Source organism: Orbicella faveolata, unplaced genomic scaffold (assembly GCF_042242905.1).
Source record: "Orbicella faveolata isolate gen_17 unplaced genomic scaffold, um_ofav_v1 contig_46, whole genome shotgun sequence".
Taxonomy (NCBI): Eukaryota; Metazoa; Cnidaria; class Anthozoa; order Scleractinia; family Merulinidae; genus Orbicella; species Orbicella faveolata.
The window spans coordinates 8652215-8666547 of NW_028301576.1; the positions used below are offsets into that span (position 1 = coordinate 8652215).

The 14333-nt window shown below is 40.3% G+C and overlaps 1 protein-coding gene across 1 annotated transcript in view; it reads right to left on the bottom strand.

Annotated features, from left to right (window-relative positions):
* LOC110050913 (uncharacterized) overlaps nucleotides 1-12662 on the bottom strand; it is a 54731-nt gene extending 42069 nt beyond the window's left edge. The window contains exons 1-4 of the mRNA XM_089276956.1: nucleotides 12281-12662; nucleotides 6314-6366; nucleotides 6046-6153; nucleotides 3572-3710 (exon numbers count right to left, since the gene is read on the bottom strand). Of these exons, the coding sequence (XP_089133082.1) occupies nucleotides 3572-3710; nucleotides 6046-6153; nucleotides 6314-6366; nucleotides 12281-12341 (361 nt within the window). The 5' untranslated portion in view covers nucleotides 12342-12662. The remainder of the gene's footprint in view (nucleotides 1-3571; nucleotides 3711-6045; nucleotides 6154-6313; nucleotides 6367-12280) is intronic.
* Nucleotides 12663-14333: the final 1671 nt, after the last annotated feature.

Sequence of the window (14333 nt, forward strand, 5' to 3'; positions counted from 1 at the left end):
TAGGCGTTCGGCTGCCAAATATAAACCCTGATCCCCCTGAGATGAAAACAAAGGAATCATGAAAAAAACTTTTCTAATCACTAAATCGGACTTTTTATGACCGACCAACAATGCAATCCTGAAGGGAACAGTTACGCAGTGTTTTAACAGTCCGTCAGCTCCAGCCGTAAAACAATAACTCCCGTCTCTTGGATCGAAAGACCTAAATCAACACCAGAGAAATGAGGAAAACAAGGAACCCCTCCGCATCTCCGCCGGGCTCTCGAACTCTATTGGGCCCTCTGGGGAGTCCTCCCGCAAATAAAGAAGAAAAGTAGGGAGTTAAGAAATAAAATCTTTTAAAAACTTTTATTGTGTTATCTTGATTTTTAATTGTCGAAAATCAATTTACGATCAAGCATTATAGCTAACAGCAGCTAAATAGCTATGTCTGTACTCATTTTAAAAGACGTGGACCTCGAAGAGTAGACTCCATTTTTCAGTTAACATTTTCTGGAGTCAAAAGTAACAATCCTGGCGTCCATAAAATCGATAAAATCCATAACATTTCAGCCTAGACCAGTTGTGAGAATCGTGTCTTTATCTGTTTTTATAAATGACGTCTTCCGGCTTCACTTGTTATTGAATTTCAATGATCATGAAGCAACTTACAAATTTTCCGAGAAAAAGTTATCCTAACTTCTCCTAATTGTCTTAATTCCACAAAAAGGTACAAAACCTACCGCAACGTCCGTTTTGGCGCCAGAAAAACAGTTATTTTTTCTCTAGGATATCATAACGTCGTGTGTTATAATCGAATTTCCAGTTCCAGTCAGTTCCAAGAAGCTGGCTTAAGGCTGTACAAGCTCATTCTTGCTCTCAACTAAAATCTGGGGCTCGAATTTTAAGAGTCTGAACGTCTCGCGCTCGCACTCAAAGCGCTTTGAAGTCTCGGTCTCGTAATCTAAAAAGTCAAAATGTCTCGAGCTCGCAAAGGAAACCGCTTGTCTCGCCGTCTCGCAAAGTCTCGCATTTACCATTCGCCACCCCTTGTAGTGTACACTTTAGAACATACCATTGCAAAAATACTGCCGATCTGTTGCCAAGTTGACCTCAATAGTATGCAATTCATAAACAATTACATTAATTACAGTTCAATTGTAATCATAATATAGTTTTAGAATATTGATTTTGAAAATTAAGGCAGTGACAAATGCAAAATAAATGTATTGAACAAGGAAGTTCTATGACATTTCTTTGCTGTGGAAAAATTGAGGTATATTTCTAAAGTAATATGGTGAATGGACTTGCTGAAGGAGCGGAGACTGCAGCCCAACAGAACGACACGAAAACCCTCTACTACATCACCCGTCAGCTGTCAGGTAGGAGAGTAAACACGAACAAACCAGTGCGCGGGAGCAACGGCACTATTCTCAGTAAGACATCAGACCAGCTCGATGAATGGAAGGAGTACTTCGGCAGCCTGCTCAATGGCACACCAGTTGTCAACCCACCGGAGATTGAGGAGGGAGACGGCCTGGACATTAACCTCGGCCCCATCACCAAGACAGAGGTAGTAGAGGCCATCAAGAAAATCAGAAACGGTAAGGCACCAGGTCTAGTTAATATTCCATCTGGAGTCATGAAAGCAGACACTGGGGTCACTGCAAACCTACTGCAGGATGCGTGGAGAAGGAGGAAGTACCAATGGAATGAAAGACAGGCTATATTGTAAAGATGCCCAAGAAAGGGGATCTCAGCGACTGCCGGAATTGGAGAGTAATACAACTTCTATCTCTACCAAGCAAAGTCTACACTAGGTTGATTCTGCAGAGGATAAGAAAAGCTGTGGACGCCAAATTGAGAGAGGAGAAAGTAGTATTCTGGGAAGGTAGAATGCAGTCGCCGCTGTACGTTAGTTTTGTTGACTTCAAAAAGGCATTTGACATGGTGGATAGAACCACAAATGATGATGATGATGATGATTGTTATTATTAGAACAATGATTTGGAGAATCTTGAGAAGCTATGGCATTCCCCAGAAGATCGTAAACATCATCCAGAGCTTCTATGAAGATAACAGCTGTAGAGTCATCCATAACACTGATTTGTCTGCACCCTTCACTGTCAACAAAAGAATGAGACAAGGCTACATCTAACATGTATATCAACAATGGAACAGCCAAGAGGCATTCAGTGGACCCTCATGCAGAAGCTGGAGGACTTGGACTTCGCTGACGACGTTAGCCTACTCTCACACACGGTGGGGTATATGCAGGCTAAGACCGCGAGACTGTGTAATATTGCCAGGGCAGCAGGTCTAGAGATCAATGTCACAAAGACCAAGAGCATGCGAGTAAATGCAAGCCAGGAAGTCCCCCTCACTGTTTATGGCCAGGCCATCGAGCAAGTTGATCGCTCCACCTACCTGGGCAGCATTGCGAGCAAGACAGGAGGAACAGATGAAGACGTTAAGGCTAGGATCAACAAAACGCGTCAAGCCTTTGCCATTCTAACACCAGTATGGAGGAGCAAAAACCTCAGTTTCCGCACGAAACTGAGACTGTTCAACAGCAATGTCAAATCAGTTCTCTTGTACGGAGCGGAAACCTGGAGGCGCACCAAGAAATTAGACCACAAACTTCAGGTCTTCATCAACACCCGTCTCCGTCAGATTCTACGTATCAGATGGCCAGAGAGCATCTCTAACCAAGAACTCTGTTGAAGAACCGGGCAGGAACCCATCACTGACACCCTCCAGACTAGGAAGTGGAGATGGATTGGACATACCATACGCCGACAGCACACAAGTATCACCCGCCAAGCCTTGGACTAGAACCCACAGGGCAAATGGAGGAGAGGAAGACCATGTTTGACATGGAAAAGAACTCTACAAGCTGAGTTGAAGACCATCAGCATGACCTGGGAAGAGGCAAACAGCTAGGGAAGCCAAAGATCGAGAACGATGGAAGCTAGTAGTCAGGGCCCTACTTTTCAGAGAGAATGACGAGGAATAAGAGAGAAGAGAGAGAATACATAAGACAGGAAAGACCGTTTTTGACCACATTTCCAAAGAAAAGAGTTTACAATAGGACGCATCGGGTAGTATTTTTGACGAACGTTACGGTGTTTGGAAATGTGGTCAAACACTGTCTTAAGTGTTTCATATATCTTGTCAATCGAAACTAAAACTGAAGAAAGAGCGAAGAAATAAAATCGTAACATCTATGCTGACTTAGATCAGACATCCCTAAACAGTCATCGTGATGATTTACTTTGTTTAAACTTGATCAATAATAAATATGTTTGAGAATGCAAAATAAAAGGTATGTCATCAGCTAACAAGGGCGGATCCAGGATTTTTCTTAGGAGGGGTGCGCCACTAAGGAGTGGCGTAACTGATTGGTGAGGTAAACAAATTCTAAAAGCGAATACGAAGAAGAAGAAGGCCTCATCTCAGGGGAGGGGGGCGGGGGGTGCGCGGCCCCTGTACCCTCTTCCTAGATCCGCCCCTGGCTAACATCATTCTGGAAGAAATGGCTGGTTCATATCAAAGCATGATAGATTAATGATGAAGTAGATTATTTCCAAACCTGGTGTTCCAAATCCGGTAGCTGGTTGTATTCCAGTTAATGATGACGAAGTGCTAAATCCTGTTCCAGGTGTATTTCCAAACAGACTTCCAGTGCTTGTCCTCTTACGTCCAGCTTCATAATCTTCTATTCTTAGCTCCTGCTCAACAAGAAGAAAGTGAGTTTTGTGATCAATTTTAGCATAACGAAATTGCCAAAACGTAATTCTAAATGCATTGTCGGGGGACAGGAAAACTTCTACAGTTCAAAATAATTGCTGAGAAAATTAAAACGGAAGAACAGGAAAATATAAAGAACAATTTGTGCGTCAAGTGTTTTCTTTGAAAATAAATGAATGAATAAATAAATACTATACGTAAATAAAAGCGTAAATCATTTTACTTCAAAAGAACAATGAACGATAGAAAACATAACACGAAAGTTTCGACGACTTCATGTCATCATGACCATTGTCGAATTTGAAACAGAACTGGAGCGGTAAAGGGTAAAAACATACAGAAAAACAAATAAAGGAAGTAAAACATAAAAACGCAAGTATTAGAACAAAACGTTTCGCGAAAATTCGGTCTTTTCTTTCTAATCACGAGCCTCTAAAACTTAACACTCAAGCTTGCCTCGGCATTTTTTAACGATTTTAAAATTCTCACGAAGGTTCACCGGCGGTCTTTGAATTTTTTTTTCGATTACGGAATGTTTAATATATGTTCCTCTACACGTTGGCGCAGAAGGCGTCACCTATAGCCGATAGCAGCTCACACAATCAAATCACAAGGAAATTCGCATACAACAGTCTGTTGGTTAACTATGGGAGGCTTCAATTCTGACCATGACCGTTTTGCCTGTAAAATTGGCTGCAAATCATAGTTTATTTTTCTTGTAAGGTCGCGAATAGTCAGGATCCGCAGGAAGCTGTCCGATAGTTTATAGGTCAAGTCTGGAGGGTGCTGGAGACTGTTGATGGTCGGGACGATGAGCTTCTCGGGATAATTTAGTTTCAAAAATATCCCTTTCAAGTTCTTATTTTCTTTCGAAAAGAAACCTAGTGTAGACGTAAACGGCTTTCACGATCTAACATAATTTCAAAAGTGACCGTAATTTGTACCTGCTATCATGACTTCAAGTGGAGAAGGAGCCCTCACTTGTTTGTCTTTTTTCTGTAAGGAGGAATTCTCCGAACGACGGATTCCAGATGCTTTCCTTTCTGGAATAGCGGATGGTACTATTTTTGTGGTCTTCCTTTTTTGATGTGAATGTTTATCAAATTCGATCCTTGTGAGAAGCCATTTCAGTAGCCCAAATACCTTCTCTAAGCCAGTGTTTTTATTTGAGGACGTTCGCGCGAAAATTTTCCAGTCGATAGATTTTTTTAAAATTTTTCCTGCGGATCTAGGGGAGGGGCCCGCTCCCAACCCCCCCCCCCCCCCCGCTTATTTTGGGTAAAAAAAAAGAAAAAATCACAGAAGGAAGAAAAGCTGGCAGGACAAGCAAAACAAATCCCCCCCCCCCCCCCCCCTTCTCAGCTCAAGGTCTGGATCCTCCACTGTTAATTAAGTGGAACGCGCTTAAACATTCTCTGTAGCCGGAGTACATGTATCCTAATAATAGTGCCCTGTAATGAAGTAAATCACTCGTGTGGCTTCAGCGATGAATCTGGGAATTGGCAGTATCTCCGTAGGTTTGATTTTAAAAGAACAGTGTTGTAAAGCGTGTTCATGAATAATTGTTAGATAATCTATTCAGTAATTGAGTTTCAAATTCGTGCGACGCTACGATGCTACGTGCGATAGCTCCGTTGGTGGAACGCAAGAGTGCAATGTTTGACTCTCATCTTGGGGGCGTACGTCACTAGTTCGAATCCACTTCAAGGGATGTTTTTCCTTTGGTTTCCTCCTTTTCTTTTCATGGGAATGAACAGTAGTCGGATAATCGTCGGATAATCGCCGTAGTTTTCTTGCAAATTCGTCAAATGCCATTTGTGGATAATCATTTGGACATTTATTCCTGTAAACTATAGAAAAAAGTACGTTCGGGAACTAAAGTGGAATGGGACTGATAACATAAATAAAAATTAAATAAATCAATGTGTCTTCTCCGTCGCTAACATACGTAGGAGACTTATTAAATAAGGAATACATATCATATCGAATCGGAATTTGGAGTGCTGTTTTTTTGTGTACAACAGAAAACGAAATATACCACAGAAAGACCTTTGGAACAACGACAAGAAATCGAAGCAACAACAACAACAACAACAACAACAACAACAACAACAACAAAACTCAACTCAATATTAAAAAAAATAATAATATCATAATAAATACAATACCTGTGCACAAACTGCAACCCGTAAGATAAAGTATGCCTAAGTATGCCTCTAAACATGCATATATACTTGTAAAACTACTGATTGATGAAAAGGATATTGACAACCCTGCTAACCTAAAATGGAATGTTTGGTTATTTATAAAACCCACCTCTATGCTCTTTTTGTCATAATTCGACATCACAGTGATGCACTGATGTCTGACACTGATGTTGGTGGTGATGCCATTTTTTACCATACAATCATTTCCTTGAACAACCTGGAAGAAAAAGACAGCATCATAAGCTCAAAAGTTTTCCCTAAAACTGTGGGCAATAAATCAAATGTGGTGTAAATGCTTAAAATTGCAATACATCAAAGCCACATTTTTATCTGCTTATAGGAAGTTAGCATGATGCACAAAAATATGAAGTCCTTACACTAAACTTGACAGGTGTCCCTTTGTCTGCAGTTCCACAAGCAACAAGTAACCCTGTAACAGAAATCATACTAAGTGTTTCGGGTGAAGAAAGAGATATTATTATATGTTCAATGTTCAAAGACTAGCTTCTCCCTTCAGTATCAGTAGCTTGTCTAACAAATATGTAACAAGGACAAAGAAAATTATCAATCAAAGGATGTCTTGATGGACTATCAAATTCTCAGAACATTAAAAGGATGCGAGTTAACTGTCTGAGCAGATAGTGGGGCTTACCAAGATAGCAAGGGTTATTATTAAAACTCAGGATGTTGAGTGAAAGATGTCTCATGAGAAAGGACTATGCTAGTGAGGTATTGAGGTGTTATCAAGCTGGAATCCGAAGACCAAGACTGATAACACTTACCCAAACCTTGATTAATCTGGATATCGCGAAAAACAGCTTTTAATAATTGTTTTATTATATGCCTCGTTGCAAAGAACTTAGAACATAACTTAGAACTTAAGAGCCTGTCTCCGTAAAACCCACCAATTCAATTTTGCATCAAAAATATTTTCACTTGAAAAATTCTGACAACTGAAAGACTTTACCAAGGAGGCTTGCGGCAAACATTGCAATTTGCGGAAGAAAACGAAAACACTCGACTCGTACATCGACGGAAATCGTATCCTTTAGCAATCTGTAGCCGTGTAAACAAGAATAATTTCTAGTCCGCAGAGCCACTATACATTATAAAACGAGTAGCACAGGGGAGGAGAATGGGTACAGTTTGAAACTATTGAGTAGAAGGACTGCTGGATAGAGAGTATTTACAAGATCATTTCCGGACTGTTTCGCGGCAATCTTGAAAGGGCCCGTACGCACCAGGCAAATTTTTATTTACTTTGCAAAAAAATCTGTCATCAGTTCCGTGATAAAAGTGCGCACGGTGCTTTTTTTCCCACCAAATTTTGTCAAACCTTACCGCCGGTGTCCTTTGGAGCAGGACACATTTTTGGAAAGATTGCGTGACGAGCCGAAAGAGCGTCTGGATCGGAGGCTAGATTTTTGGTAGAGCTAAACAAATTTTGTCAGCCAAGTGCGTACGGACACCTATTAGTCACAGACTTCAATTTATACATGCACCAGGTGCCGGGATCACACGAAATATCGCACTACAGTGAAATCGTGAAGTTTTCAGCTTTGAGATTATTTATTAAACTTTGAAAAACAACTTTCGTCTGCCGGACAAGGAGTATTCTGAAAAACCTGTCTGATACAGCCAATATTTTATTTATGTCTCCTAACGCGACTGGAAAATCATTAACCGCGCGGCCATGGGCCGAGCGCGGTTCATGTTCTACCCGTGGTTTATTAACCGCGCGGCCATGGGCCGAGCGCGGTTCATGGTTTACCCGTGGTTTTTTTTTCGATTTGTAGGCGACCAGACCCAAGCTTTCACTCGGCCAAATTTTGAGTCACGCAACCTGTGATGTTTACTCGCCAAAAGCTGTTGAAACATTAATAAATCTCATGACAAATTTGGTGAGAATCAAAAGTAACGCCAATTTTCTGTCACGTTTTCAATCTGTGGTCACTGGAGTGACCAAAATCGATACATCGGTCGGGATAGGGGTTTTTTTGTATGACTTGTGTGACTACTTTGCTAGCCCTTTACTCGTGGAAAACACCAATTAAATTTAATCATGACTTTTAAGAAAGAAAGCTGTTGTTAATAGTGTTATTATTGTGTCGTTCATGTCGTTCATGCCCATACATATCCCGAAGAAAGTTCTAGATTAAGACAATTACGTCATCGGAGATTTGTCAACGGCTACCATTGATGGTGCAATAATACAGTTTGTGTTGATCAAGTGATGTGATGTCTACAGTAAGAAAAGAATCATCAATGACTGCTTTGGAATGTGCACTGCGTTCCGACGGTAGTGCTAAGCGAACCGTTTCATTTTTAAAGCGCGGTTATAAGACCTAACAAATCTTCTTGTTAACCGCGCGGCCATGGGCCGAGCGCGGTTCATGGTTTACCCGTGGTTTTTTTTTCGTTTTGTATGCGACCAGAGCCAAGCTTTCACTCGGCCAAATTTTGAGTCACGCAACCTGTGATGTTTACTCGCCAAAAGCTGTTGAAACATTGAAACATTAATAAATCTCATCTCCGATACTGACTTTCGCGGGAAAAAAATAAAAAACCCAGCCTTCGTCAAAAATTATATTTTTTCACCAGAAATTTCGCTCGGAACCTATACATATTTATATTCGTTTGAATCATCGATGAAATGACCTTTTTCGGATATTTTTTCCTTCGGGGTCAACAAAAACCTCCGATTCCAAAATCACGCCGAACCCACACGTTGCAAAAAAATCTCTTCGAAACCCTGATTTCGAAGCGATATATCACTTAAGCGTTAATAGCTACCACACATTGGCAGGCGGTAAATCTATTCCTTAACAATCCAGCTTTATCGTGTTAAAATTTCATAGAAATCGAACAAAACCAGAATTAATTAGAATTTTTTTGTGACCTCACTCCCTAGACTTGACCTAACAAAGGAAGCCATGGTCGCCCATAGCAACCGAAAAACACGAACATAACGAAGCTGACGTTTCGGCCAAAAAACTCCAGAATTATCGGCTGAGAGCTTAAACTTGAATGGGAACATCTTTTTCGAACTTTTTTCAACTGATTTAGACGAAAGACTGGCCTCGGCGGACTACAAAAAAGACCAAGAGAAAAAACAGAACAAGACAGCAGAAAAAGCCGATAATATTAATTCATCGCGTGGCTTTCGGCACGGAAACGAAAATACAGCTTACTTCTGGATAAATTCAGTCTTAGAAGCCAGCAACTGGTCCCAAATTACTTTCTGTATCCTTACAAATGTCTTGACTTCTATCTCCGAAAGATTTGGCCGCAATTTTTGAGCAAATAAACATTTCGCCGCGGCGACCGCCATTACGGTGGCTTGCATACTAAATTAGCTAACTTAACAAAATTCTCGCGAGGGGGGGATATGACAAATTTGGTGAGAATCAAAAGTAACGCCAATTTTCTGTCACGTTTTCGATCTGTGGTCACTGAAGTGACCAAAATCGATACATCGGTCGGGATAGGGTTTTTTTTATATGACTTGTGTGACTACTTTGCTAGCCCTTTACTCGTGGAAAACACCAATCAAATTTAATCATGGCTTTTAAGAAAGAAAGCTGTTGTTAATAGTGTTATTATTGTGTCGTTCATATCGTTAATGCCCATACATATCCCGAAGAAAGCTCTAGATTAAGACCATTACGTCATCGGAGATTTGTCAACGGCTACCACTGATGGTGCAATAATACAGTTTGTGTTGATCAAGTGATGTGATGTCTACAGTAAGAAAAGAATCATCAATGACTGCTTTGGAATGTGCACTGCGTTCCGACGGTAGTGCTAAGCGAACCGTTTCATTTTTAAAGCGCGGTTATAAGATCTAACAGATCTTCTTGTTTTTTTAACCGCGCGGCCATGGGCCGAGCGCGGTTCTAGGTTTACCCGTGGTTTATTTTTTTTTTTTTTGTCGGTGACCAGACGCAGACCTCCGCTCGGCCAAACTTTGAGTCACGCAACATGTGATTTTTTTCCGCCAGAAGCTGTTAAAACATAAATACACGGACAATTTTACCGATATTGTTTTCTTTTTCGTGGGTAAAATATATTTTCTTTTCGTTTTATCAAAGCGTTGGATTTAAAGGGAATAATAAATACGGTGAAAAAAGGTATTACGTCAGCCATGGAATGCGCTGACGTTGCAGCTTTCACTTTCGCTACGTGACAAATACGATCGTGTTTACTTTGCAAGTTTATTTCGGCAGAAGCGACGGTCATTAATTTATTTGTAATTTTGTGAGTATTTCTTGTGGTTTTACGCAAATGAAGTAAATCCCTTGACTGTTTCATCACAGCCAGTTCATAGATCGGAGGAAAATTAAATATTTGCAAGCCAAGCAAAGAACGTGTCAGAACGTGCAAAGATTACGTCATTGGTAGGGAAATAACCACCGTACTAAAGATAGCCGTAGATAACGCAATTCTTGAATTATGTGACTCGTGTGACTTCTTTGCTAACCCTTAACTCAAGGGAAAAAACAATTAAATTTAATCGTGACTTTAAAGAAAGAAAGCGGTTTGTAATAGTGTTCGTATCTTCATGCCCATACATATCCCGAAGAAAGTTCCAGATTAAGACTACTACGTCATCGGAGATGTCACAACGGCTACGACTGATAGCGCGATAATAGAGTTTGTGTTGATCAAGTGCTGTGATGTCTACAGTAATCCATGAATCATCAAAGATTGCTTTGGAATATGCACTGCGTTGCGACTGTAGTGCTAAGAAAACAGTTAAATTTTAAACGCGCGGTTATAAGATCTAACAGATCTTCTTGTTTTTCGTCGGAGACCAGACGCAGACCTCGACTCGGCCAACTTTGAATTACGCAATCTGTAATGTTTATTCGCCAAACCTTGTTACTTCAGGGTCAACAAAAATCTCAGATTACAAAGTCACGCCAGATTCAAAACCCTGACTTCGAAGCGATATATCACTTTAGCGTTAATAGCCACCTGATATCGGCAGTAGTAAAATCTATTCCTTAACAATCCAGCTTCATCATATTAAAATTTCAACGAAATCGAACAAAACCAGAACTAAATATTATTAGATTTTTTTTTTGTAACCTCGCTTCATTGCTTGAGTCGACAATGGAAGCGACGGTCGCCCACAGCCACCGAAATACAACATAACATGAACCTACGTTTCGGTCAAAAAAATCCAGGATTATTGCCTGAGAGCTGAAAATTGAAGAGGAACATCTTTTTCGAACTTTTCTCAGGTTATTTAGACGAAAAAAACTACCTCGGCGGGCTCCAAAAGAGAACGAAACAAAAAGCAGAACGAGACAGTGAGAAGAGCCGATAATTTATTCACCGCGTGGCCTTCGTTACGTTCAAGTTAAAAAAAAACCTTACTTCTGGATAATTTCAGCCTTACAAGCCAGCAACTGGTCCCAAACTACTTTCTGTATCCTTACAAATGTCCTGACTTCCATCTCCGAAAGATTTGGCCGCAATTTTTTAGCAAATAAACATTTCGCCGACAACAATCACCATTACGGTGACTTGTATGCTAATTCGCTAACTTTCCAAAACCCTCCCGAGGGGGGGATATGACGAAAAGAGCTGAAAAATGATGGCCGGAAATAGAGTAATTTTCTCAGCTTCCGGTGTGCCAAATTTGCTGGAAATAGGTTCAAAACCGATAGTTTTTTTTTTCGTTTTTTTTCCTTCGGGTCACTCATGCTACCAAAACAGTAAATTTTAAAAGCGCGGTTGTAAGATCTTAAAGATCTTCTTGTTTCGAATCAAACGGCCGTCTGTCAAACCAACACTGTTTAGAGTTTCAGGCAAAATTATATTTGATACGAATATGAGTGAGTAGACTTTGCAGAGACAGTCTCTTATATTCAGTCTGAACACTGACCTGAGATTTATATATTCGTTGTCAACACTTTTGTGTTTCCCCACGTTTTTCGATCATATTTGATTTTCGTCTTCTGATATTCTCTTAATACTTCCTTTACCGAACTTTTTGGATGTTTTGGTATTCCCCGCGTCAATGTTATTATCTACACTTTATTTCTTTAGAGTGGGAAATTCCGATCGAAACAAAACAGACAAGTTTGTACACGCTCGACTGGTGACAAATACTGAAACCACCGCGGACAGGGGATCCAGAATTATTCAGGCTGCAGCTCTCAACTTCTGTATAATAACGCAATTTAATTTTCTGGTTACAGTATTTATTTGTAATCCATCTTACGTGACCGGTCAAAATGACCGGAAAACCGAACGTTTGTACAGAAAAAAATGAAACAAGTTCCTACTATCTTTAGGAGTATTCTATGAAAACATTTCTAAAGCATCATACATACTGGTTCCTGTTCCAAAGCTAGTGCCAGTGCCGAGAGGTGTATTCGTCGAAGAGCCAAACATCTCCAAAGCTTAGGTTGGTTGTATAGTCCAGATAGATCGCCCAGTGATTCACTCACGCCGGTGGAATATACTCCACCAGCAGGTTAGATAAAAATATTCACTTTCCGCGCTTTCAAATGATGACAACAAATCTCCGAACAAACACTGTCGCGAAGCAGCGATCTTCCTGAATGTGGTCGTAATCAATGTACTTGTGACTGTACAAGATGATATCAAAATATCGCAAGTTATTGTTTTTGAGCCAAATCGTTCACTTCGTGATAAAAGCTCGAAACTTTGCCAGATTACTAACTTCAGCCTTCTTTTTTCTGTTTACTCAGAGTCTTCGTTCCCCTTGACCAGCGGTCGGGGCCGGAGCCATCGATTTCTAGGAAAATATTCGGACTTCCGGTTGAATTTTGTACATGCGCTTAAGTTTCACTTCCGCGCATTTCCGGCCATTTTCATAGAGCGTTTTCATTGTCACGCAATAACGCAATCATTGTCACGCAATCAAAAACTATTCAGCGGATAAAGACAAGAAATTTGCGAAGATAAATAGACAGGACAGTTCTCCAAGTTTTAGGTTTCTGCGTTGTTTCTGCGTTTGTTCAGATATTCGTTGATACGTTCGCACAAATTTACAAATTTGCAGAGCCCATGGTTTATATCTAAGGCGACTGATTAACGGTATTGAACAAACAAACATTCACCAACATTTACATAAGCACAGACTTTTCCAATACTTAAACTTCTTTTAAAGTGGCTATAAATCACGTTATTGAGCTGAAACGTTGTAAACAGAATATAAAAAACTTTTGTGGCTCTTTGATGACGTTTCGTTTCGTGATGCGCTTTGTTTCAAACCAATGAAAATCGACCATGTAACGCAACCCTTGAAAGTAACAATGAAGCAAGGTTGATAGAACGCCGCGCAAGCACGCCAGATTTCAATCTTTTCTTGTCCCAAAAGCATCCAAACCATAGTCCTCAAATTGGGTCACTTTTCTTTAGAATTATAGGACACGATATTGGTGTGCCAATTTTTTGGTCACGTGACTGGACATTTATGTCGCAACCATGCCATGTTTTCAATCGGCGCTTTACCAAACTCTGGAGTACTAAAGCTAAATTTCGGTTGAAGAACAATCACTATATCGATTGATGCAACAACTTAACCAACGGCAAAGATCATACCGTAAACTAAAATTCACGTGACGTCACTGAAATTCAAACTACACAACTGTTGATCTTCCTAAGATTTTACTTTAATGATGTATAAGAGCAGCTGAAAACTAATATTCATACAAATTTTAGCTCCGAATGGGTTCTTGGTTTTGTGATACACTACGCTTGAATTTCTACGCATTTGCGTGACGCGGCATTTACATGGCGGCCTAGAGAGCTTTCATGATGTTTAAAAAAGTGACTTGTTTCGGGGAATTTGGCTGTCTGAACAGTTCATGTCTTAGAAAAAATATCGTTGTAATTGTTTAGAGTTCCTCGAGAGATAAATTAACGCTTTTGTAGCAAACCTCAGTGACAGGTGTTTCTGTTGGTTTCGGGTGTCTGGAAAACCCGAATAGCGAATAGCGAATAGTACCGAATAGTGCGAATAGTCTCAAATAGTGCGAATAGTGGCGAACAGTCGCGAAAAGTGGCGAATAGTGACGAATAGTCGTCAATAGTCACCGCTTTAGATCTAATATCCAGCGTTAATTAATTATCCAAATAAGCAACAGAATTTCAGTGAATTTATTACCTTTTCTTCTCCGGACTCAGGCTAGTACATAGACTGTCCAATCCCGACATGAAGAAAACAGAAAACACAAGGATAACCTAATAAAGACGTATTTACGCTTTGCAGCGGTTAAAACAGAAGAAATTACGTTTAGAAACACCTTTGGTTCTGATAAGCGTCTGTGCTTTTTAGCGGAAAAATCCCATCCTAAGTTGCTACGAGGTTGTCGGAAACGTCTTGTTAGCATGTTGCGTGACAAATAGGGCGTGGCG